The sequence below is a fragment of the Sus scrofa genome, chromosome 14 (genome assembly GCF_054392235.1).
Source record: "Sus scrofa isolate SSC_HxYL_T2T_F1_AM1 chromosome 14, Sscrofa_HxYL_maternal_Yorkshire_Landrace_v2.0, whole genome shotgun sequence".
Taxonomy (NCBI): Eukaryota; Metazoa; Chordata; class Mammalia; order Artiodactyla; family Suidae; genus Sus; species Sus scrofa.
The window spans coordinates 41339698-41367195 of NC_139396.1; the positions used below are offsets into that span (position 1 = coordinate 41339698).

The window sequence follows — 27498 nt, forward strand, 5'->3', positions numbered from 1 at the left end:
CTTGTTTCTGACTTATTTCACTTCAGGCTTGCCTTTTTTTTTAAGGGCCACAGGTTCAGCAAACGTAAATTTCCAGGCTAAGGGTTGAACTGGAGCTACAGCTACTGGCCTAAACCACAGCAACCAGATCTGAGCGACTACTACAGCCTACACCACAGCTCTCCACAAAGGATCCTTAACCCACTGGGTGGGGCCAGGGATTGTACCCGCCTCCTTATAGATACTAGCCGGGTTTGTCTCTGCTGAGCCACATGGGAACTCTAAAACTTGCTTTTTAAAGCAAAACTAGTTTTCAAAACGTGGCATCCTAAAAAACATCCAAGTTAAAAAAGTCCCTTTCTCTTTGTAGTACGTGTATGCACGAGTTTATCATATGCTTTACTCCATACCACTTTCTAGCAGGTTCTGGCCCTCCTCTGTGCTGCACTCTCGCGAGGGAGCCAACCGGCTGAACCTCTCCACTCCGCTCCTCAAGCACCTGCAGTGCCCCTCCCCGCCCCGCCCAGGCCCAGTCCTACCCAGACCCCGCCCCGCCCCGCCCCGCCCCGCCCCGCCCCGCCCCACCCACGACTCGCCCATCCTTCCCGGCCACCCCCGCTCCGCGTCGGCTCCCGCGCGCTGACGTCACACGGCCGCGCCGGGGACGCCCCGCCCTCTGCACTGGCTACAGATTTTGGGGCGCCGGGTATGGAGTCCTGAGCTTGAACTGCCCAGCTCTTCTTTGCGTCGCCCGGTGTCCAGCGCCCGCGTGGCGCGGCGCGGGGGAAAAGCCGGCAGATAGCCCCCAAACCCAATGAGTCTGCTTCGTGAGGCCGCCGGCAGCCGCGTCTGAGAAGTTGGGGGGCGGCGCCCGGGGCACTCCCCCCGCCGCCGTTGCCAGGGGCTGGGAAGCCAGTTTGTGCCTCCCGGTGGCGCGGACCGGTGTCCCGGGGCGTTGGCCCGGGCGGCGCGGGCTGCAGTGGGGGACCGGCAGGATCCCACCGCCACTTCCTGACGGGGCCGGGCGCTGCGGTCACGAACTCGGTTCTTTTTCAGGATGTCCTTTTTGGACCGCGGGAGAGTGCTTCTGCCTCGCTGACCCCGCGGGAATACGGCGACACGGTCGGCGCCTATCGACCCTCACGGCCGTTGCTGCCCACGACCTGGGTCCAAGGTGAGTGGCTCTCAGGGAAGCGGCGACGTGCAGAACAGTGCAGTCATTTTGGAAACGGGGAGCCCTTGTCTAGACTTTCTGATGTGGAGGTTGCAGGGATCCTCACCTGAAGTGCACGGGAAATAGTAACCGCATCTCTTCAGTGTTAATTCTCCAGGGAACAGTGTGCGTTACTAAGCAACTCTTTGACATTATTTAAAAACTTGCAGTGATAATGGATTTAAAATAATAGAAGTGTTGTTACCGGTAAGTCATTTATATTTCTTAGAATTTCTTCATGTATAATTTCTACATGCTTAAAATTTCTGTATGTAGAGAATTAAAAGTTCTGTTAGAGTTCATCGTAACTTTTTTTTATACAGGCCTAATTTTTATTTTCTAATATAAGGTCTGTCCCCAAGAAGCGGAAGAGTTTTTATTGCCATGGTAAATTACATCAGAAATAATCATATGAAGGGTTGAAGGTAATATCCAGTATATGCTGGTAATGGCCTTTTCTTATGATGCAGCAGTATTGTAGACACCATGGAGGGATGCCAGATAAGGAGAGAATTAGTTCTTTGTTTCTGCTGTAGATTTGTCTGACATTAGAGGATCCACAGATCTGTTTTAATATTGAAAGGTAAGGAGCCTATTTTGTGGGATAACAGGTTTTTGCACATTGAGTCACCTTTAGGCGTTTACTAAAGGTTACAGAAGTTGGCCACAGGAGTTGTTTTGAGGTCATTTTAATAATAAATTAGCGTTGTATTCAAAGTTAATTTTACTCTGTCTAGTGTCCTACCTCTAACCTAAGTCATGGACATGACACCATTTCATGAATATAAACTTTACATGTTGGTATTTTCCACTAGGAAAGTTGTTAATTGTTATCTGAATTGTCTTAGAGAGAGGAATAGACCTAAAGAGAAGAAAAAACGTATTTTGAAAAAAGTGTAATAGGAATTCCATTTCTGCTTTCTGCTTTTTTGAATTATGAGAAATAAGGCAGGGACTTCCCTCATTGAGGAGATATTTTGTCCCTCTCCCACAGTCCAAAATGGCATTTATTGTTTTAGGAGAGCTATATGTGTGGATTGCAGTTGCAGACTGTACCACATGGGCTTCTGGAAATCTCTTGACATTCCTTTACCATTGTTTCCCTTCAGGACATTTTGCTTGTCTGTCAAATAACTGAAAGAGCTGAAAAGGCTTAATGTTCTACATTGGTGGGGATACAGTTTTTCATTCATATACTCTGACATTTTTCACATTTGGTGCACAGAATTTTGCCATGTCAAATGTAGTTGTGGCTTAAAGACATTCTTAGTAAAATATGAGGAAAGATGTCTAACTTGACTACAGGCTATAATATTTTTTGGAGCTCAGTTGACATACTTGAAAAGAGTGATGCCACACAGAAAGATTTTGAATGTCAGCGTTTGAAGTTTGGAAATGGAGAAACTGTTGAAGAATTTTAACCCGAGAAATTGATTTAGGCAGCATTCTTCCTATTTCTTTCTGTCAGCGTTTATTATTGCTTTTAAATTTAAATTTTAGTTATGGTTTTGAATAGTTAATACAATCAGATGGTTTGAAATTTAGAAGGTAGAAAAAGATAGAAAGGCCTTTCAACTACTCAGTTCTCTTCGCTGAAGTCAGTCAGTATTACCAGTTTGTTGTGTATCCTTTCAGATGTTACTTACACAAAAGATTGCATTTTGTGTATGTAAATGCAAGTATTTTATATATACATGCACACGTGTATAAGTAAGTGTAAATATAAATATATTCAAATGTATTTCCTTTTAATACACAAATAGTATTTCACATTTCTTATTCTGGTGCTTAGAAATTAATCCATGTCAATTTTCTCTTTGACTTTTTTCTGGATATTTAAGTTTTGCCATTTCATCATTGTTGCAGAGAATAACTTTGCACATATGTCATTTTCATGTATTTGGAAATATTTTTAGGGTAAATTCCTTGAATGGAATTGTCGGATCACAGTGTGAACACTTTTAATTTTGGTAGATATTACCAAATTATTTTCTTTAGTGTTTGTATCAGTTTGTATTCTTACCGTATTCTGTTTCCTTTTATTCCCTCAAACATAGTATAGTTATGGACTTTCTGAATTTTGCCATCCTGATGAGTTAAAAATGCTATTTTTTGTATTTTTTTTGTTGCGGTAAATTGTACATAGCATAATATTTATCTCTTGTACTTTTAAGCTGTATTCTCTTTATGGGAGATTGGATACCTTTGCACATTTTAGCATCAGTTATATGCCTTTATGTTGTTGTTAACTTTTAACTTTGTATCCTTTGTCTGTTTTTTCTGTTGGATTTCTGTTTTTGTTGTGGTTCTCTGAATATGTAGGAGCCTTTTATTTATCAGAAAAATGAGGAAGTTCCCTGGTGGTCTAGTGGTTAGTATTGGTGCTTTCACTGCTGTGGCCTGAGTTCAGTCCCTGGTCTATAAACAGATCCCACATCAAGCCATTGCATGCGTGCTCTAAAATAAAATAACTGTAAAATCAAAGTTATGTATTAGAAAAATGAGTCCTTAGTCCCATGAGTTAAAAAAGTAAATATGTGTATATATTCTTTTTTGTCATTTAAATTTTAACTTATACTAGTTTTTGCTATTGAGGATATTAATTCCTTAAAGCTTTTTAGATTTGTGTCATACTAAACTACCCCACTCTAAGATTATAAACATCATTTTAATAATAGTTTTATTACCATTATGTTTTTATTTTTTACAGTTAAGTGTTTTTTTTGTTTTTGTTTTTTTTTTGGTCTTTTTACCTTTTCTAGGGCCGCTCCCGTGGTATATGGAGGTTCCCAGGCTAGGGGTCCAATCGGAGCTGTAGCCGCTGGCCTATGCCAGAGCCATGGCACTGCGGGATCCGAGCCGAGCTGCGTCTGCAACCTACACCACAGTTCACGGCTACGCCGGATTGTTAACCCACTGAGCAAGTCCAGGGATCGAACCTGCAACCTCATGGTTCCTAGTCAGATTCGTTAACCACTGTGCCATGACGGGAACTCCTTTTCTTTTTTTTGGGGGGGGGCAGTTAAGTGTTTTATCACCCGGAATTTGTGTTGGTATAAAGTGAAGAAAGTGGATTTAACTCTATTTTTTTCTGTCATATGGCTACCAAGTTGTCTAAACATTATTTATTCAAAATCTTTATCTTTTCCTTACCAATTTAAAATGTTGTCATGTAAATCAATTGTTTTATATATATATATATGTATATATATATTTAAGAAACGTTATGGTCATCCACTAAATTAAAAATTTTTTTGATGTATTTCTGGACTTTCTGTGATTTGCCTATTTCATAATTATTACAGCTTTACAGTGTCTTGATATCAAGTAGAATAAGTCTTCCTTCATTGATCTTTTTTCCAGTATTTCTTTGGCTGTCCTTTTTTTTCGCTTTTTAGGGCCGCACCTGCGGCATAAGGAGGTTCCCAGGCTAGGGGTCTAATCAGAGCTACAGCTGTGGCATAGGCCGGCAGCTGTAGCAATGCAGGATCTGAGCAGGCAACGCTGGATCCTTAATCCACTGAGCAAGGCCAGTTGGATTCGTTTCCTCTGTGCTATGACAGGAACACCTATCCTTGCTTTTTTTCATGTTAAATTTAAAAATAAGCTTGTTTGATAACCCTCATCCCCAGAGCTTATGTTTTTACTTGGACAGGATTAAATTTAAAGATTAAGAATTAAAATCTTTCTGATATTGAATCTTCTTTTTCATTCTTTTTTTTCTTTTGTTTTTCCTTTTGAATATGTTTTCCTTCGTTTTTTCTCTCTTTTTTTTGGAGTATTTTCTGTTGGCTTAATTTCCAGGTTACTAATTGTTCTGAATCCTGCTTGCTGTAAAACCCATGCAGTGAATTCTTTTTTTTTTTTTTTTTTTTGTCTTTTAGGTCTGGACCCATGGCATTTGGAGGTTCCCAGGCTAGGGGTCTAATTGGATCTACAACTGCCAGCCAGCCTACGCCACAGCAGCGCTAGATCCAAACCGTGTCTGCAACCTATACCACAGCTCACAGCAATGCCATGTCCCTAACCCACTGAGCGAGGTCAGGGAACCTGCCTTCTCATGGATGCTAGTTTTAGATTCGTTTCTGCTGAGCCACAATGGAACTCCTGAATTCTTAATTTTAGATATTTTCTATTTTAGTTCTAGAAGTTCATTTAATTTTTAAAAGTAAATTTCAGTTCTTTGTTGAAATTCTCCATCTTCTAAAAAGAATTACTTTTGTCCATCTTTTCCTTTTATTTTCTTGAACATGTTAATCAAAGTTATTTCAAGTTCCCCACTGACACCTCTATATTTGAGTCCCTTGTAAGTCTGTCTCTATGATTAGGACTAGTCTGTTTTAGTCTTGTCCTGTGTCTGCACAATTTAGGAGTGGCTCACCAACAGAGGAATTTTTTTTTTTCCCCATTGTACAGCAAGGGGATCAAGTTATCCTTACATGTATACATTTTTTCTCCCCCACCCTTTGTTCTGTTGCAATATGAGTATCTAGACATAGTTCTCAGTGCTACTCAGCAGGATCTCCTTGTAAATCTAAGTTGTGTCTGATAACCCAAAGCTCCTGATCCCTCCCACTCCCTCCCTCTCCCATCCGGCAGCCACAAGTCTATTTTCCAAGTCCATGATTTTCTTTTCCAACAGAGGAATTTACATGCACATTTTTGGGTTCCTTCTGTTTTTTCTTCCTCCTCCCCTGGGTTTGGGCCCCTCAGCTTTGCTCTCTTTCTCCTCAGCCCATGAGGCTGCTGCTTTCTCCTTAAGCTCCATTCTGCTATGCCACAGTTTGGAAAATGTCTTCAGGCAAAAGACTGGGTGCATCTGGGACTCACTAGCTTATTCCACTGCCTAGTGCATTTCTTTCCGTTGTTTCATGTGCTTTACTCAGGTTTTATGATGGTTTAGGGGGTGAGCAGGAAGGTCAGATACAGGTACATCATCATCGTGGGAACAGAGTGTCACTGATTATAATGTCCCCTTTCAGTCAGTTTCCCAGATTGTACATGGCATTTCCACTCTCAGCTGTGTTACATATCCCTAATCTGGAGACATCTCTAGTCGTCTGCCAAGGTGGGAGTGGTGGTCACGTGCCTCGGGGGTGGAGGAGGTGAACTGCACAGTCAGCGCCAGTCCTGGGTCAGCCTAGTCTTGAAGTAGTCTGATTCCCTCATGCTGCCTGAGGACATGACTTTATTTCTCTGGTTTCCTAAGTCAGTTGCTGCTTGTGCTTGTCTTCATCAGCTCCAGAATTTTAACTGTTGTTTTCTCACCTCTTTTGCCCTTCTGATCCTTTAAAGTTGTGTTGGTTTGGTTTGGGGAGGGAGTGGTGCTAAATATGCATGTTCCCGTCTGGTGTATTCAGTTGTAAGTTGAAGGGTTTGTTTTTTTTTTTTTTTTGACTTTTTAAAGATTTAGTCTAAAGCAATTACTCTTGTGGCATCTTTCGATTTTTCGGAAGGAAAGGCTTTGGGCATCTCTGTCATTCCTACTGTTTGTGGTCAGTAGTGCAGTTTTAAAAGGTTGAAGTTTCCCACTTTGTGACCTACTTCTTTATTTTCTTCTTGAGTCACAGACTTAGAATTGATGGAGCCTTTACAGTTGCATTGTATTTATTTATTTATTTTGTCTTTTTGCCTTTTCTAGGGCTGCTTCCCATGGCATATGGAGGTTCCCAGGCTAGGGGTCTTAATCGGAGCTGTAGCTGCTGGCCTACACCACAGCTCATGGCAACGCCAGATCCTTAGCCCACTGATCGAGGCCATGGATTGAACCTGCAGCCTCATGGTTCCTATCAGATTCGTTAACCACTGCACCACAAAGAGAATTCCATGCGTTGTATTTAAATCTTTGGGGTTTTTTAGATGAAGAAACTAAGACCCAGGGAAGTCATGTGGTTTGCTTTTGGTCACATAGCTTTTCTCTTCTGAATCCATCGCTTTCTTTTTGTCTTTTGTCTTTTGTCTTTTGAGGGCCACACCCTCGGCATATGGAGGTTCCCAGGCTAGGGGGTCTAATCAGAGCTACAGCTGCCGGCCTACGCCAGAGCCACAACAACGCCAGATCCAAGCTGTGTCTGCAATGTACACCACAGCTCTCGGCAATGCCGTATCCTTAACCCACTGATTGAGACCAGGGATCGAACCCACAATGTCATGGTTCCTAGTCAATTTTGTTTCCTCTGCACCATGACGGGAACTCCTGAATCCATTGCTTTATTTGTTATTTCACAAAACTCTTTGGAAAACTTAAATATAAAAAAATCTTTGGAATTCCCACTGTGGCTCAGTGGGTTAGGGATCCGACATGGTCTCTGTGAGGATGTGGGTTTGATTCCTGGCCTTGTTCAGTGGGTTAAGGATCCAGTGTTGCTGCAAGCTGTGATGTAGGTTGCAGATGTGGCTTGGATCTGGCATTTTGGTGGCTGTGGCATGACCTCTAGCCTGGGAACTTCATATGCTGCAGGTGGGGCTGTAAAAAGAAAAAAAACAACTTTGTTTTACACTTTGAATATCCTCAATATCACATATTAAAGGGATTAAATTGATGTAGTTGTTAGAAACCCAAGATACTGTCAAGTCGGTCTAGTGATTTCCCTCTGAGGTTGGAAGCTGAGGCATAGAAAGGATAAATGTTCATGTGTAGTTTGAGTTCTTCACAGTAATGGAATTAACAGGATTCATGTACTTCTTCAGTTACATGTCATGATGATTTTGGGTGTGTAAGCCTCTAGTACATTTGCTTGTTACCACTTATTTGATTTGGTTTGAAAGATCTCTTAGGATTGTAGTTCAGCTGGGAAGTCTCTGGTCTGGGAAGTAACTCTGTTAGATATATTGTAAGGCCCTGAAATAATCTGTCTTTTCATGTTTTCTCTTTCACTTCTTATGTTGCAGTGTAGTCTAGTGTAGTCTTCAGAAAGATGTCTGCCCTGGAGATGATTTGGTGGCAATGAGAGACATCCTTCTTCACTTCCAGAGCAGTAGATCCTTCTGCACTCTTTTGAGGTGTCAGAACACACTGCTAGTCAGTGGTGGACAGTGGGCTGCAGTGCTAGGACCCTGGGGGCCTCCATTTTGTTAGGTGGTCCCTCAGAAGGAATTGGCAGTATTTTGAGGGAGGGCCAAATGGACTAATTTTGTCTTTCTTTTTCTGCAAAAGTCATAGAATAATGATGATTGGGAAATAATGTCATTATTTATGGTTATTATTTAATGTAATTCAATTTATGAAATTTAGTTTTCTAAGATGAGTTTATATTTTTTGCTAAATATCATAGTAATGTAATAAGATGTTCTGGAGAAATCATTAAATTCTGGCTGATACCCAGGTAGCTATTGTATTATGCCAGTTGACCAGACTTGGGCTTGAAAGTGTGTTTGCAATGACTTTTCTTCTTTAACTCACTAGTAAAGCTGTAGTGCTGTCATAATAGTTACTTTCTTGTTTCTCTTAAATTTGCTAAAAGCCTTGTCATTTCTTACAGAACTATTGAAATAGAAAAGTTTCCTAAGGTAGAAGAGGCTCTTTGCCACAAATTTCTAAAAAGCATAATCATCCTGTTGATTTTACCACAGGCAGAGTTCCGGCCTTTAAGTCTTACAGACCCAGGATATGAACTGTCATTTACGGAGACTGGATCAATATTTTAGAGGCAAAATAAATTAAATTTAGTAATAATGGGTGAAATGAGAACTTGGATTTGTTAATTTACAATGAAAGATATAGTAAACTGTCACATAAATTTTGATAGAGTCTTCATGACAAGCCCATTTTCTCTTAGAAGGGAATTATACATGGAGAGCCTGCTTGGTATGGAATAGAAATAGAAGGGAGCAAGTTAGGTGAATGGGTATTTTTCAGATTATTTATTTATAGTCTATTTTTTATTGAAGTATAGTTGACAGACACTATTACATTAGTTTCAGGTGTACAACATAGTGATTCAATATTGTATACATTATCTTGATAATCTAATTACTGTCTGTCACCATATAAAGTTATTAAAATACTGTTGACTGTATTCCCTATGCTGTACTTTATATCCTCATGATTTGTTGTTTTATAACTAACCTAATCTCCCTAACCTATTTCTCTCATCCCCCACCACTGATCCAGGAACCACCAGTTTGTTCCCTGTATCTGAGTCCCTTTCTCTTTTGTTAAATTTCTTCATTTGTTTTCTTCTACACATTCCTTGCCTAGGCGAAATCATATGGTACTTGCCTTTCTCTGTCTGACTTTCTTCACTCAGCATGATACCCTCTAGTTCCATCCATATTGCTGCAAGATTTCATTCTTTTTTATGGCCAATATTCCATTGCATACATATACCACATCTTTTTTATCCATTCATCTATTGATGGACACTTAGAGTGCTTCCATATCTTGACTATTGTAAACAGCTGCATTGGGCCACATACATCTATTTGAACTGGTATTTTTGTTTGCTTCAGACAAATATCTAGAAGTGGAATAGCTGAATTATGTGGTAGTTGTGTTTTTAATTACTTGAGGGACCTCCATATCATTTTCCATAGTATCTATACCAATTTACATTCTCACCAAGAGTGCACAAAGATTCTCTTTTCCCCACATCCTCTCCAACATTTGTTATATGTTGTTTTTGGTAATAGCCATTCTGACAGGTGTGAGGTGATATCTCATTGTGGTTTTGATTTGCATTTCCCTGATGATTAGTGAAGTTGAGCGTGTTTTCATGTGTCTGTTGGCTATTTGTATGCCTTGTTTGGAAAAATGCCTATTCAGGGGCTAAGCCTATTTTTTTAATTGGGTTTTTCTTTTCTTTTTCTTTTTTTTTTATGTCTAGTTGTATGAGTTCTTTGTATATTTTAGGTGTTAACTCCTAGGTATTAACTCCTCATAAGTTATATTTTGCCATTTTTCTTATCAGATATATTGTTTGTGGATATCTCCCATTCAGCAGCTTGCCTTATTGTTTTGTTGATAGTTTCCTTTGTTGTACAAAACTTTTTTAGTTGGATATTGTTCCAAATGTGTGAGAAAGTAGCCCAGTTTGATTGTTTTGCATGTGGCCGTCCATTTTTCCCAGCAACATTTATTGAAGAGTCTAACTTGCCCCATTGTATATTCTTCTTTTCTTCTTAGATTAATTGTCCATATTAATGTAAGTTTATTTCTGACTGTCTGTTTTTTTCCATTGATTGTGCTTTCTTTCTTTCTTTCTTTTTCTTTTTGGCCATACCTGTGGCATGCAGAAGTTCTCAGGCCAGGTATCTAACCTGCACCATAGCAGTGACCCAAACTGCTCAGTGACAGTGCTGGATCCTTAACCTGCTGCACCACAAGAGTACTCCCCTCTAGCTTTTTTCTTCTTTCTCAAGATTGTTTTGGCTATTTGGGGTTACTTATATGTCCATATAAATTTTAGAATTATTTGTTCTAGTTCTTTAAAAAATGCCTTGATATTTTGATAGGGATTACATTCAACCTGAGGATTGCCTGTGGCAGTAGGGTCATTTTAACAATATTAATGAGCATGGTATGTATATCTTTATATTTGTGTGTGTCATCTTAGGTTTCTTTCATCATTGTCTTATAGTTTTCCAAATACAGGTCTTTTACCTCCTTAGTCATATTTATTCCCAGGTATTTTATTCTTTTTGATGCAATTGTAAATGGGATTGTTTTCCTCTGATAGTTCATTGTTAGTATATAGAAATACAGCAGATTTCTGTATATTAATTTTGTATCCTTCACCTTTGTTGAATTCATTTATTAGTTTTAGTAGCTTTTTGGTGGTATCTGTAGTATATTCAATATATAGTGTCATTCCATCTGCAAACAGTGATGGTTTTGCTTCTTCCTTTCCAGTTTGGAGTCCTTTTATTTCATCTTGTATATTGCTTTGACTCAACTTCCAATATTATGTTGAATAAGAGCGGCAAAGTTGGCATCCTTTTCTTGTTCCTGATCATAAAGGAAATGCTTTCAGCTTTTCACCATTGAGTATAATGTTGGCTGTACATTGTCAAATATGACCTTTATTATGTTGAGTTTCTTCCCTTTATACTCATTTTGTTGAGTATTATCTAGATGGATGTTGAATATTGCTAGAAGCTTTTTCTACATCTGTTGAGATAATCATATTTTTTATTTGATTTTTTAAAAGATGTATCATATTGATTTGCAGGTATTGCACCCTCCTTGCATCCCTGGTGTAAATCCTACTTGATCATTGTATATGATCCATTTAATGTGTGTTTGAGTTTGATTTGCCTATATTTTGTTGAGGATTTTTTTTTTTTTCATTTTTGGCCATTCCTGGCCAGGGATCAGTTCCAAGCCACAGTTGTGACCTACACCACAGCTGTGGCATTGCTGGATTTTTGAACCCACTGTGCTATGCTGGGGGGTCAAACCTGCAATCATCAGTGATATTGGCCCTTAACGTGATGTTTTCCTTTTTTTGTGGTGTCTTTGATTTTGGTATCAAGGTGATGTTGGCCTTGTAGAATGAGTTCAGAAGTGTTCCTTCCTCTTCAGGTTTTTGGATAGTTTGAGAAGGATAGGTGTTAATTCTTCCTTGATTAGTGGTTCAGTTTAATTATTAATAATTAGTCTGTTCATCCTTTTTTTCTTCCTGTGTCAGTCTTGAGACATGGTGCATTTTTAGTAATTTATCCATTTCTTTTAGGTTGACCTTTTATTTGTGTATAATTAAGCACAGTAATCTCTTATGATCCTTTGTATTCTGTGGTGTTGGTTGTAACTTCTCTTTCATTTCAGACTTCGTATTTGTGTCCCCCCTCTTTTCTTGCTAGAGGTTTAGCAGTTTTATTTCTTCAAAGAACCAACTCTTAGTTTTATTGGTCTTTTCTTTTTTCTTTTTTAGTCTCTATTTCATTTATTTCTGCTCTGATCTTTATAATTTCTTTCCTTGTGCTAACTTTGGGTTTTGTTCTTTTTGCAGTTCCTTTTGGTTTAAGGTTAAGATGGTTTATTTGAGAGTTTTCTGGCTTCCTGAGGTAGTCTTTTATTGCGATAAACTTCCCTTTTAGAACTGCTTTTGCTGTCTCTCAGATTTGGATCATTGTGTTTTTGTTTTCATTTGTCTCCAGGTATTTTTTTTTGATTTCTTCTCTAGTTTGTCATTGACCTGTTAGGTGTTTAGTAACATTGTTTAGCCTCCACATGTTTGACTTTTTTTTTTTGCAGTTTTCTTCTTGCAGTTGATTTTTAATCTCATACCATTGTGATCAGACAAGATGCTTGATATGATTTCACCCTTTTTAAATTTATTGAGACTCATTTTGTCACCTAACACATGATCTAACCTGGAGAATGATCCATGTGCACTTGAAGAGAATGTATGTTTTTCTGCTTTTGGATGGAATATTCTATATATGTATATATATTTTTGATCTAATGTGTCATTAAGGCCAGTGATTCCTTATAGGTTTTCTGTCTGGATGAGCTGTCCATTTGTATAAGTGGAGTATTAAAATCCTCCATTAATACTGTGTTACACTCAAGTTCTTCTTTTATGTTTATTAATTTTTGCTGTTTGTGTATATATAGGTGCTACCCTGTTAGATGCATATATATTTACAGTTGTGTCTTCTAGTTAGATTGATCTGTTTATCATTATTTAATCTTATTCTTTGTGTGTTGTTATAGTCTTTGTTTTAAAGTCTATTTTGTCCTCTGTAAATATTGCTACCCCATCTTTCCTTTTATTTCCCTTTGCATAGAGTACCTTTTTCCATCCTCTCACTTTCTGTGTATGTCTTAACTTTGAAGTGACTCTCATGTAAGGCAGCATACATGCTGTGTCTTTTGATTAGAGCATTCAGTCCATTTGCATTTAAGGTAGTTATTGACAGGTGTACTTATTATCATTTTGTTAGTTGTTTTCTTTTTTTTTTTAGTTTTTTTTTGTTCCTTTTTTTCTCTTTTTTTGCTCTCTTCCTTTGTGATTGTTATTTTTGCTGTACCCATGGCATGTGGAAGTTCCTGGGCCAGGGATCAAACTTGTGCCACAGCTATGACACTGTGGCAATGCCAGATCCTTAACCTGTTGTGCCACATGGGAGCTTCCTTTTCTCTTGTGATTTGATGGCTATCTGTAATGTTATGTTGGAATCCTTTCTCTTTTTTGTGTATCTGTCTATTATAGGTTTGGTTTGTGGTTACCATGGAATTCATCTTTCTCCCCTCTCTCTCCTTCTGTGTGTGTGTATGATTATTTTAAGTCAGTGATCTCTTAAATTTGACTTCATTCTAATAACTTTGCATTTTTACTTACCAGTCCCCTATGTTTAATGTTTTTGTCTTCATTTTTTCATATCTTTTTTTTAACATATCTGTTAACTACTTATTGTGGATATAGATAATTTTATGACTTTTCTTTTTAATCTTCCTACTAGTTTTATAAGTGTTTGATCTGCTACTTTTACTGTATGTTTACTTATACAAATGATACTTTTCCTTTTATGATTTTCATATTTCTAGTTATGGCCTTTTCTTTTGTACCTTTCTTGTAAAGTCAGTTTAGCTGAACTCTTTTCACTTTTGCTTGCTTGTAAAACTCTTTTTCATTTTTTTTATTTTTTTGGTTTTTAGGCTGCTCTCGTGGCATATAGAGGTTGCCAGGCTAGGGGTCCAGTTGGAGCTATAGCTGCTGGCCTACACCAGTCACAGCAATATGGGATCTGAGCCATGTCTGTGACCTGCACTACAGCTCATGTCAATGAGGGCTGCTTAACCCACTGAGCGAAGCCAGGGATCAGACCTGAAACCTCATGGTTCCTAGTCGGATTTGTTTCTGCTGCACCATGATGGGAACTCCCTGTAAAACTCTTTATCTCCTTCAAATCTAAATGATAGTCTTGCCAACTAGAATATTTTTGGTTGTAGTTTTTTCCTTTCATCGCTCTAAGTGTATCATGCCATTCCCTTCTCACTTGCAAAGTTTCTCCTGAAAAATCATCTGGACTAGTTGCTTTCCTTTTGCTGCTTTTAAGATTCTGTCTTTATCTGTGAAGTTTTTGCCATTTTCTTTTAATGTTTTATGGCTGTGGACCTCTTTGAGGTTATCTTGTTTGTGACTCTATTTCTTGAATGTGCATGTGTTTTTTTGTTTTTTTTTTTCCCAGGTTAGATAAATGTTCAGCTATTATTCCTTCAAATAAGCTGTCTTCCCCTTTCTCTGTCTCTTCTCTTTCTGGCCCCTCTGTAATGCTAATGTTACATGATTGATGTTCCAGCAATCTCTTAAACTATCTTCATTTTTTTGAATTCTTTTTCATTTTTTTCTGTTCAGCTTGAGTGATTTGCACTACTCTGTCTTACAGTGTGCTGATCAGTTCCTCTGTATCATCTGATTTTTTTCTTTATGCATTCTAGTGTATTTTTTTATTTCAGAGATTGTATTCCTCATGTCTGTTTGGTTTTTCCTTATGCTTTTTTAGCTCCTTATCAGACTTCTCATCCATTTCTGTTCTGAATTTATTGAGTGTCTTTATGATCATTACCCTGAACTCTTTATTGGGTGGATTGATTATCTCCATTTTGCTTAGACTTTCTGGAGTTTTGTCTTGTGTCCTCCTATGTTGCGTATTCCTCTTAACTCCTCTTTTTGCCTAAATCTCTGTCTTTGTTTATTTATTTATTTTTCTGTCTTTTTTAGGGCCATACCCACAGCATATGGAGATTCCCAGGCTAGACGTCTTATTGGCGCTGTAGCTGCTGGCCTACGCCACTGACACAGCAACTCGGGATCTGAGTTGCATCTGCGACCTGCACCACAGCTCACAGCAACGCAGATTCCTTATCCACTGAGTGAGGCCAGGGATTGAACATGTGTCTTCATGGATACCAGTCGTCTGTGTTAACCACTGAGCCACAATGAGAAATCCTCTGTTTTTATATTTATGAAGTAGGCAGGTCAATTATCTTTCCTAATATTAGACAAGTGGCCTTTTGTAGGAGATGTCCTGTAGGACCCAGTGGCACACTCCTCTTTGGTAACCAGAGCTGTTTGCTCTAGGAGTGCACCTTCTGTTGGTCCTTCTGTTTTGGTGGGGCAAACTGCTGTGGCCATGCTGGTAGGTGGGGCTGGCCTGTGGCCTGGTTGATTGCCAGGTGCTGCCAACTGGTCGCTGCCACTGGTGGGTGGTGCTGAGTACCAGTGTGCCTGGCTAAAGATGCCCTGTAGGTGGTCTCCAGGGCTGTTTCCATCCCATTAGTAGGTTAGTAAGACCCTGGTGCTAATAGGCTTGAGGGAGGACATCAGCTGGCTCTTGCCACTATCAGTGTCCTTGTGGAAGAATGGACTTCCAAAAATGGCTGCTGCCAGCATCTGTGTCCCCAGGGGGTGTCCCAGTGGCCCTCCCACCTCTCTGGGAGGCTTTCTAAGATCTCCAGGTGGTTTGATCCAGGCTTCTTTCAAATGATTGCCTCTCAGAGCTGTGTTCAACAGTGGGTGAGAGTTTATGTGTGCCCTATAAAAGCAGAGTCTGTTTTCTGTGGCCCTCTGGCTCTATTGTATACAAGCCCTGCTGGCCTCCAAAGCAAAATGTCCTGGGGGCTCATCTTCCTGGTGCAAGAGCCCCAGGTTGGGGATCCCCATGTGGGACTTGAACCCCTCACTCCTTAGGGAGAACCTCTGCATTTGTGATTACCTTCCTGTTTGGGGGGTCACCTATGCATGGGTGTGGGTCTTCACCACTCCTACTCATCCCATTGAGGTTCCTTCTTTGTATCTTCAGTTGTGAAAAATCTTTTCTGCTAGTCTTCTGGTTATGTTTATAGATAGTTTTTCTTTAAATAGTTGTAATTTTGGTGTGCTTGAGGAAGGAGGTGAGCTCATGTTCTTCTTACTGTCATCTTAGCCACACCCCCTGAACTAAATATTTATTTTTAGATTAACATTGTGAATTCATGTATCTTCACCATGTGTGGGATCTTGCCCGTAGGCAGTGCTAATGATTGCTTTTGTAACACTTTTTCCTCTCCCTCTCTCTCTTGCCATCTATCTTCCTCCCCTTTCCCCCCCTTTTTTTTAACACTTTCACTACCTAGCATATTGTACTCTGACTTCCATCTCCACCACTCTCCTGAAATCACTATTGCTAAAGCTACTGATGACGGTAATCAAGTATATTATGGTATCTGGTGTGGTAAAGGTCTAAGTATGATACCAGTGGCAGAAGTAGAAGAAAAAAATTAATACATTTCTTCATATCAAAATAAACTTTTAGGAGTTCCCGTTGTGGCTCAGTAGTTAACAAATCCAACTAGGAACCATGAGGTTGTGGGTTCGATCCCTGGCCTTCCTCAGTGGGTTACAGATCTGGTGTTGCTGTGCGCTGTGGTGTAGGTCGCAGACGCGGCTCGGATCCCGAGTTGCTGTGGCTCTGGCGTAGGCCAGTGGCTACAGCTCCAATTAGATCCCTAGCCTGGGAACCTCCATATGCCGTGGGTGCGGCCCGAGAAAATGCAAAAAGACAAAAAATAAAAAAAGTATATATAAAAAATAAACTTTTATATTTCAATAAAATTGAAAGGCATTTGACATATAAGCCAAAAAAAACTGTCTTGAGGAAGGGTTAGCTAACATCGTCATTAAAGAAGAAGCTTTACAAACTAATAAAAAGAGAATGAACTTGGAGATGGCAGAGGGATGTGGAGCTCACCTCCTCCCACAAATAACGTTAAAAAATACATCTATATGTGGAACAGTTCTCACAGAATACCTATTGAAAGCTGGCAGAAGAGCTCATATAAAGCTGCAGGAAACGTTTCCATGTGAACGGGTAGGAAAAAGGGAAAAGGTAGATGGGACTTGCCTCCTGGAAGGAGCTCTGAAAGGAGAAAAGGTTCCCTCACTTTGGGAACCTCCCTCACCAGCTAGAAGGTCCACCAGGACAGGTAGGAGAGCTTGAGAGGCTTGAGAGGACAGTGTGGAGTTGGCTTGCAGTCCTGCAGGGTAGAGAGAGAGAAACAGACAGTTCTTGTCACATCACTGCCCTTCCCAGCCCCTGACGCTGGTGTTGATACTCAGGCTTCAGCAGAGGGATCCTGGGATCCCTCTGGGTGCAAGGAGACAGCCAGAAGGGCCTGGAGTGGGACCCAGGCCACAGCTGGGGATGTGCACCAGATGGAGTGCAGGTCTGCCTTAGGAGCCCTGTCGTCAGCATGCAAAGGGGGAAGTGTATAGTTACAGTGGAACATGGCTCTGGCTGCCATGTGTTTTGTGACTTTTTTGGGTGTGCACATGCAGAGGTGGGGATTAAATCTATCAGCACTCCCACAGTGGGTGAAGGGATGTGGCTGTGGTGGACTTTTGTGCTGGTGAGTTCTGAGACTGCATGTGCATGCCTGGGGGATGTCCAAGCTGATTGCTCACACTCCTGCAGTGGAGGTGGTCCCCAAGGACAGCACTAGTGACAGTGAACTTTGTGGGCATGCACACTGGGTGGCAGGTGGGATTAGTGGCATCTTGGGAGCACTGCGATGCAGGTTTGATCCCCACCCTGGCATAGTGTGTTAAGGATCTGGTGTTGCTGTAGCTGCGACTCAGGTCTGCAACTGCGGATCAGATCTGATCCCTTGCCCAGGAACTCTATATGCTGTGAGGTGGCTGAAAAGAGAAGAAAAAAGAATTTCTCAGGCATAAAAGCTGAAAGAATTCCACAATATTAAGTCCATACCCAGAAAAATATTGAAAGGTTATCTTTTTTTTTTTTTTTTTTTTGTCTTTTTGCCATTTCTTGGGCTGCTCCTGCGGCATATGGAGGTTCTCAGGCTAGGGGTCCAATCGGAGCTGTAGCCACCAGCCTACGCCAGAGCCACAGCAACGTGGGATCCGAGCCACGTCTGCAGCCTACACCACAGCTCACAGCAACGCCAGATCCTTTAACCCACTGAGCAAGGGCAGGGACCGAACCCACAACCTCGTGGTTCTTAATCGGATTCGTTAACCACTCCACCATGACGGGAACTCCCTGAAAGGTTATCTTTAAATAGAAAAGAAGCAACAATCTATGGGAAAGGGAAAATCATAATAGGAAAGACAAATGTATAAAATGAAGATAAGTGCATTGATTAAAAAATAATAAAAAACTATATGAAAGCAGTTTTAACTAAAATGAACAGCAAAAGGATAAACATGAAGATAAGGAATAGAACATGAGAAACACAAAATGAGCGGGAGGGAAGTAAGAAAATATAGATCATTTAGAATGTGTTTGAGCTTATATGACTACTAGTGTAAAGTAAGTAGGTATAGTGATGAGTTAACTTGAAAGCCAGGGTAACCACAAATCAAAAACATAGAGTGGATTCACAACAACAACAACAACAAAAAACTCAAGCATAATACAAAAGAAAACTCTCAAACTGCAAAAGGAAAAACAAATTTAAGAAAGGAATAACAAAGAAATACAAAAAGTGGAAAATAGGGTTTAAAATTGCTAGAAATAGATCCTTATCAATAAATACTGTAGATGCCAATGGATTAAAGGCTTCAGTCAAAAATGTAGAGTGGCAGAATGGATATGAAGTAAAAACCTGCAATGTGCTGCCTATGAGAGACCGACTTTAGGGCTAAGGACACACATAGGTTGAAAGTGACAGGATGGATGGAGTTCCCAGGTGGCCCGCAGGTTAAGAATCTCACATTTTCACTGCTATGGCTCAGGTCACTGCTGTGGTGTGGGTTTGATTCCTGGCTCTGGACTGCATGCTGCAGGTGTGGCTGAAGAAATGAAGGAGATAGAAAAAGGTATTTTATGCAAAGGAATGAAATAATAAGGATCAGAGATGAAATAAATAAAATAGAGATTAAAAAATAAGAAAAAATCAATAAAAACAAGAGCTGGTTTTTTGATAGGATTAAACCAAAATCGACAGACTTCTGGCCAAGCTCACCAAGAAGAAAAGATAGAGAACCCAAATAAATAAAATAAGAAACTTGAGTAATAACCAATACTGCAGAAATACAGAAAATCACAAGAAAATGCTTGGACAGCTATATGACAACAAAATGCACAACCTAGAAGAAATGGACAAATTTCTAGAAACATACAGCTCGCCAAATTAAGAGGAATCAAATAATTTGAACAGAAAGAACACTAGACGTGAAATAGAATCTGTTATTAAAACAACTCTCTGCAAACAAAAGTTCAGAATCTGATGGCTTCACTGTGGAATTCTACTACACAAACAGGAAGAATTTATATTGATCCTTGTCAAACTATTCCAAAAGATTGAAGAGGAGGGAACATTCCCAAAGTAATTCTGAAGCCACTATCATGTTGACACCAAAACCAAAGATACTACCAAAAAATAATATATAGGTTGATGTCTTTGATGACTATAGGTGCAGAAAGCCTCAACAAAATATTAGCAAACTAAATTCAGCAATACGTTAAATGGTATCATACACCGTAATCAAGTTGGTTCATTTTAGACCAGGATTGCTCAACATATGCAGATCAATCTGTATGATACACACTCAACAAAAGAAAACCACCTGATGACTCCAGTTGATGTAGATAAAGCATTTAATAAAATTCAGCATCCATTCCTGACAAAAACTCTTGCTAAAATGGGTATGGGGTGGAGTTCCCGTCTTGGCACAGCAGAAAAGAATCTCACTAGGAACCATGAGGTTGCGGGTTCGATCCCTGGCCTTGCTCAGTGGGTTAAGGATCTGGTGTTGCCTTGAGCTGTGGTGTAGGTTCCAGACATGGCCCGGATCCCATGTTGCTGTGGCTGTGGTCTAGGCTGACAGCTGTAGTCCTATTGGACACTTAGCCTGGAACCTCCCTCTGTATGCCGTGGGTGCAGCCCTAAAAAGAAAAAAAAAAGGTATGGAGGATCATATCTTAACAAAAGGCATTTATGGCAGACCCACAGCCAACGTTATACTCAGTGGTGTAAAGCTGAAAACTCTCTTGCTAAATTCTGGAACAAGACAAGGATGCTCACTGTCACCACTTTTATTTGAAATAGTATTGTAAGTTCTTGCCACAGCAACCAGAAAAGAAAAAGAAATAAAATCAATCCATATTGGAAGGGAGGGGAGAGAAAAAACTGTCATTGTGTGCAGGTGATATGTTACTCTATATAGAAAACTCTGAAGATGTCACACATAAACTATCAGAACTAATAAATGAGTTCAGCAGGGAAGCAGGATACATGATTAATGTTGCATTTCTTTTCATTATCCTGTTTAAAGTCACGTCAAAAAATTAAAATGCCTAGGAATAAACCTAACAAAGGAGGTGAAAGATAGTGCTTAAAGGATGAAGGAAATATTGATCAACATAATTGATAAGGAAATTGGTGATGATACATATAAATGAAAATATATCCTATCTTGGATTAAAAAATTAATTTTTTTTGTCTTTTTGCATTTTCTAGACCTACACCCGTGGCATTAGTTGAGAACTTTCCCCCTTTTTTGCCCCTGATACTCCACAGTTTATTTTTTATATATTTTTTAGTTAAAAAATTTTTTTTTTTCTTTTTGCCATTTCTTGGGCCACTCCCGTGGCATATGAAGGTTCCCAGGCAAGGGGTCCAATCAGAGCTGTAGCCACTGGCCTACACCAGAGCCACAGCAATGCAGGATCTGAGCCACGTCTGCAGTCTACACCATAGCTCACGGCAATGCTGGATCCTTAACCCACTAAGCAAGGCCAGTGATTGAACCCGCAGCCTCATGGTTCCTAGTCGGATTTGTTAACCACTGAGCCATGACAGGAATTCCAAAAAATTAATATTGTTAAAATGACCATATTACCCAAAGCAATCTAAAGATTTAATACAATCTCTGTCAAAGTATCCATGACATTTTTCATAGAGCTAGAACAAATAATCCTAAAATTTATATGGAACTAAAAACGATCCAGAATTCCCAAAGCAGTCTGAGGAAAAAGAACAAAGCCAGGGGCCTAAATCTTTCAGATTTTAGATAATACTTCCAAATCAAAATAATATCATATTGGCAAAAAAAAACAGACATATGTGTCTGAACAGAGTAGAGAGCCTGGAAAAAAAACCCACATACCTATGCTCAGTTCATCTTTGACCAGAAGCAAGAATATGCAGTGGGGAAATGACGGTCTCCAGCAAGTGGTCTTGGACAGCTGCGTGTAAGTCAGTGAAGTTAGAACAGTCCCTCACAGCATACCCAAGTAAACTCAAAGTGGCATACAGGCTTAAACATAAGACATCATACAACTAGAGGAGATCATAGGCAAGACATTCTCTGATGTAAATTTTTGCAATATTTTTTTAAACTTTTCTAAGGTAGTAAGACATAAAAGCGAAAATAAACATAGGGGACCAAATCAAACTTATAAGCTTTTGCAAAGCAAAGGAAATCATAAACAAAAAGATGCCTTGGACTGGGAGAATATACTTGTAAACCATGCAACTGACGAGGATTTAATTTCCAGAATGTGCAAACACCTCATGTAACTCAATATAAAAAAACCCCAGAAAGCAACTGATCAACCGAATCAAAAAATGAGTGGAAGACCTGAACAGACATTTCTCCAAGGAAGACATACAGATGGCACATGAAAACATGCTGAGCATCGCTGATTATTAGTGAAATGCGTATCAAAACTACAATGTGGTACCACCTCACATAAGTCAGAATGGCCATCATTAAAAAGTCCACAGATAATAATGTCTGGTGAGGGTGTGGAGAAACGGGAGCTCTTCTACCCTGTTGGTAGGAATGTGAATTGATGCAGCCACTATTGAGAACAGTGTGGAGTTTCCTTTTAAGGAAAACTAAAAATGGAGTTACTATATGATCTTGCAGTCTCACTCCTGGGTATATATCCAGATAATATGAAACCTCTAATTTTAAATGATAATGTATCCTAATGTTCATAGCAGCACTATTTACAGGATCCAAGACAGGGAAGTAACATAAAAGTCCATTAGCAGGTGAATGGATGAAGATGTGAATATATTCAATGGAATATTACCATAAAAAGGATGAATATTGCCATTTGCAGCAACATAGATGGAGATTATTATACTAATTGAAGTAAGGCAGAACAGTGAACGACAAATCTCATAAGATATCACATGTGGAATCTAAAAAGATGATACAGATAAACTTATTTACAGAACAGAAACTGACTCACAGACATAGAAAACAAAATTATGGTTACCAATGGGAAAAAGGGAGGGAGGGTTAAATTAGGAGTACGGATTAACAGATATACACTACTATATTAGGTAAACTACAGTTACATACTGTATGGCATGAGGAACTATCGTTAGTCTCTTGTAATAATCCATAATGGAGAACAATCTGAAAAGGAATGTATGTCCTATATATATTTATACATATATAAAACAGACACTTTGCTGTATGCCTAAAAATAAATATATCATTTTTAAAAAAATAAGGGGGACTATCCCAGTAAAAAATGGACAAGAACCCGAATGAATGGTTCAGAAAAGAAATAGAGCAGTTTATAAACATGGAAGAATTTTTCAAGTTCATTGGTAAGCAAAAGCACTTCAAATGAAAGTGAGACTCTATTTCCCCTTACCAAACGTAGTAACAGTAGCAACAGATTGTGACATGATGCTTGCTGTCTGCCAGCACTGTTCTCAGGACATTCCTGAGATGGACTGATCTCCCATCAGTTCTGTCAGAGATGCTATTATCCACATCACCCAGATGAACAAACTGTGCCACTTAAGTAACTTGTCCAAGGTCACCTAACAAATAAGTGCTAAAGCTAGCATTGAGACCCAGGGTTTTAGTGCTCTTTAACTATTACCCTTTATTGCCTCTCAAAGATTTTAATAAGTAATAGCCAGTGTTGAGATACTACTTATGGGAGTTCCCCTCATGGCTCAGGGGAAATGAATCTGACTAGTATCCATGAGGATGTGGGTTAGATCCCTGGCCTTGCTTAGTGGGTCGGGGATCTGGTGTTGCCGTGAGCTGCAGTAACAGCAACATGAGAGCCGAGCCGAGTCTGCAATCCATACCACAGTTCACAGCAACACGGTATCCCTGACGCACTGAGCAAGGTCACGGATAGAACTTACATCCTTATGGATACTTGTTGGATTCATTTCTGCTGAGCCACCATGGGAACTCTCTAATGTGCATAGGGAGTTGACGTTGAAATTTATGCTAAGGATTTTTTTTTTTTTTTTTTTTTGTCTTTTTGTCTTTTCTATGGCCACACCAGTGGCATATGGAGGTTCCCAGGATAGGGGTCTAATCAGAGCTGTTGCCACCGGCCTATGCCAGAGTCAGAGCAATGCTAGATCTGAGCTGCATCTGTGACCCACACCACAGCTCATGGCAATGCCGGATCCTTAACCCACTGAATGAGGCCAGAGATCGAACCTTCAACCTCATGGTTCCTAGTCGGATTTGTTTCCCACAATGGGAATGCCCCCGGAAATCTTTATAATAAGTACATAAAATGTATGTACAGAAATTTAATCTGAAATCTTTTTATAATAGCAAATACTGTAAACAACTTAAATGTCTAACAAGAGGGTGTTAGTTAAATAACTTTGGGAAGTAGTCTTATTAAGCTTGCAGATAGAGTAATCCTGCTAATTAGTTAATGGAGGAAAAAGTTTGCTTCTTTCTCCATGTACATTAAGTATATACAGTATTTGACTTTACAAAAGATTCTTATAAAGTTGAAATGTCACTGATTTTCTCTTTTTAGCTATTTCTAAGTTGTATGAGTAAAATTCAGATAAAGTTTATTTAACCTCCAGTAAGTATTTAATGTTTTTTAATTAAGCAAATCATTGAGGAATTTGAATTTGAATTAAACATTAAAATTGTTGTAGATGACATGCTTTATCTCTATTACTGTTACTCTTTTTTTTTTTTTTTTTTTTTTTTTAATGTCTAGCCTCTCTGTTCAGATGCCTTAGAAAAGAACCATGGAGAAGTATGTTAGGGTGCAGAAGATTGGAGAAGGTTCATTTGGAAAAGCTATTCTTGTTAAATCTATAGAAGATGGCAGACAATATGTTATCAAAGAAATTAACATCTCAAGGGTAAGTGTATTTTTTTTTTTTTTGATTACTCAAGTAGAACCTTGCTTACAAGAGGACTGCCTGTTAGAAAATAAAAAATACATTGCAATGCATCACCTAAAGTATAAGAGTGCCAGTGATCGCAGAGAGAACTATTCATTTTGGAAGAGTCTGTAAATCAAGAGTTTTTTCTGTGATGTGTGCTCATGCTTATGTGTTTAAAAAAGATACTTCATCTACTGCTTGGTAATTTCATCTGGTTTGAACATTTTAAAGTTTTTTATTTGTTCTTCCAACTCATTCTTTTTAACTTCTGGCTGCATTTTAGTATTTGGACTGTGCTTTCCTGGTAGTATTATTATTATTATTATTATTATTATTATTATTATTATTATTATTTTGCTTTTCAGGGCCGCACCTGTGACATATGGAGTTTCCCAGGCTAGGGGTCTAATCAGAGCTACAGCTGCCAGCCTACACCACAGCTCACAGCAACGCCAGATCCTTAACCCACTGAGCAAGGCCAGGGATCGAACCCACAACCTCATGGTTCCTAGTTGTCCGAATACAACTCCGGTAGTATTATTTTTATCTGCTCTCTCTTTGATGGACTTTTATGTTGTAATTTACCGTTTTCTTTTTTCCTTCTATTTAAGATGTCCAATAAAGAAAGGGAAGAATCGAGGCGAGAAGTTGCAGTTTTGGCAAACATGAAGCATCCAAATATTGTCCAATATAGAGAATCATTTGAAGGTCAGAAAAATTTGCAAGAGAGCTCAAAAGAACTCCTAAGACATATGACAATTGTTGTATACTTACATTTTAAGGATATTTTTGTGACTTTTTCTCAGGAAGGAAATTATATCATATCTCTGCTTCAATACCTATGTGTGTGTGTGTCGGCTTGATTCTGGAGTAATACACCATGCTGTCCCTGTGTAGCCTGCAGCTGGCTCACTGTCACTAGATTTGCTTATAAAGAGACAGTGTGGTCAGTGCAGGAGTTTGCACAAAGGCAGAGCAGTCATTTATACCTTTTAAAGCTAAGCTCTGTTTAAGTGCTTTCACCACAGCCACTGAGAAAATGTTCTGATCTTAGAAAGTATCCTACTTCTTGGTGTTCTCCTGTATATTTCATTATTATAATATCAAGGTATATTGAAAGTGTTTTCAAGTTCTTAAAATATTAAAAAGTATTACTCTTTTAGACCATCATGTTTTGTAGTGCATGAACTAAGGTAAGACAAAGCTTCTCTGAAGGCAGGTCAGGGTGGTTTATTGCAGTCCTATTGTGATCCTCCCCATTATTATCATAAATCCCTGTCAATTGCAAAATAAAATGATAATTTAGATTGAAAGAGGATAGTTTAGGAGTTCCCATTGTGGCACAGCAGAAATTGATCTGACTAGTATCCATGAGGTTGTGGGTTCCACCCTGGCCTCACTCAGTGGATTAAGGATCCAGCGTTGCTGTGAGCTGTGGTAAGCTTGGATCCTGAGTTGCTGTGGCTGTAGCTGTGGCTGGCGACTAAAGCTCCAATTCGACTCCTCGCCTGAGAACTTCCATATGCTGTGGGTGTGGCTCTAAAAAGAAAAAAAAAAAAAAAGTAGAAGATAGTTTAAATGGCTGTTTCTGGGTCTCATTACCTTTCAATTTCAGCATCTGAATTAAGGTGTTCTTGTTCCCAAATAAACCTGTTACCTATTGAAGAAGGACATATTTAAAAAAAAAATACATGAATCAGCTAACACCTTAATGTCATAAAGTACTCAGTTTATTTATTTTATGAAGGTAGCTAAGTGAGGCTTTATATCTCATGTGAAAGAGTACGATATTAACCATCTCTTCCTTCCTAGGGCCTTGAATTTCTTTTTCTTTCTCCTAGCCTCTGTCCTTTGGTTTCTTTTTTTTTTTTTTGATACTTTTTTGTTGTTGTTGTTGTTGTTGTTGTTGTTATTGTTGCTATTTCTTGGGCCGCTCCCGCGGCATATGGAGGTTCCCAGGCTAGGGGTTGAATCGGAGCTGTAGCCACCGGCCTACGCCAGAGCCACAGCAACGCGGAATCCGAGCCGCGTCTGCAACCTACACCACAGCTCACGGCAACGCCGGATCGTTAACCCACTGAGCAAGGGCAGGGATCGAACCCGCAACCTCATGGTTCCTAGTCGGATTCGTTAACCACTGCGCCACGACGGGAACTCCTGTCCTTTGGTTTCTTTTCTCTTTCATCACCAAGATTTTAGTATTTCAAGGTAAAAGGTTTGAATGTATGTAGCAAATACACTATCAAATGTTTTGTATTTATGTTAAGTGCTTCACCTAGAAATATCTAAATGATTCAGAAGGGGTAGCACATTCTTTGATTATGTTTATTACTTGCATTTAATTTTTTTTGAATTTTTAATGCTGATTTTATTTTCATTTTAAAATTATTATTGAAGTACAGTTTCTTTAGAATGTCACGATTAATTTCTGCTGCACAACAAAGAGACTCAGCCATGCATACGCACACATCCATTCTTTTTCAGATTCTTTTCCCACATAGATTATCACAAAACACTGGGCAGAATTCCCCGTGCTACACAGCAGGTCTCCATTGGCCAGTCACTCCGTACACCATAGTGTGCAGCTATGCTGACATTTAATTTTAAAGGGGTAAATACTCATGGTAAACATATTCAAGAGGACAGACATGCATAAACCCAGGTTCTTTGTTCTGCCATTCGACTCTCATTCTCTAGGGGTCAACACTGTAAGTAATTCCACGTTGATTCCTTACTGTATTTTCTGTAACTCTGTGGAACAAGCTTATATGTATAGCTTTAGTCACTTTTTTTTTTTTTTTAAAGGACTGCACCTGTGGCATATGGAGGTTCCCAGGCTAGGGCTCGAATCAGAGCTGCAGCTGCCGGCCTACACCACAGCCACAGTAATGCCTGATCCAAGCTGCATCTGCAACCAACACCACATCTCACAGCAATGCTGCATCCTTAACCCACTGAGGGAGGCCAGGCATCCTCATGGTTACTAGTCGGGTTCTCAACCTGTTGAGCCACAACGGGAATTCCTAGCTTTAGACACTTAAGAACGTATGTACTTACTTCTGTTCTTTTCATTTCATATCTCATGGGTTTCTTTCCATGTCACTGGGTATTGATGTGTCCTGTTTTTTACACCTTTCTTGTAATAATTGTAGGATGTCTCAGTGTCTGTGCTACTTTGTGGCCCTGTCACAGTTTGTATAGCTGGTTTTATTTTCTAGGGATACTT

General features: G+C 39.4%; 1 protein-coding gene across 50 annotated transcripts in view; it reads left to right on the top strand.

Moving 5' to 3' along the window:
- Positions 1-617: 617 nt before the first annotated feature.
- The window catches only part of NEK1 (NIMA related kinase 1), a 187311-nt gene continuing 160430 nt past the window's right edge, over positions 618-27498 (top strand). For 19 of the 50 annotated variants that reach the window (XM_013982714.3, XM_084994675.1, XM_084994672.1 and 16 more), the window contains exons 1-4: positions 618-685; positions 1036-1153; positions 24101-24248; positions 24884-24980. In XM_013982714.3, coding sequence (XP_013838168.2) covers positions 24132-24248; positions 24884-24980 — 214 coding nt within the window. In that variant the 5' untranslated portion in view covers positions 618-685; positions 1036-1153; positions 24101-24131. Of the gene's footprint in view, positions 1154-24100; positions 24249-24883; positions 24981-27498 lie in introns of all 50 variants that reach the window. The other 31 variants (XM_021072839.2, XM_013982717.3, XM_013982716.3 and 28 more) reach the window with 3 other exon arrangements.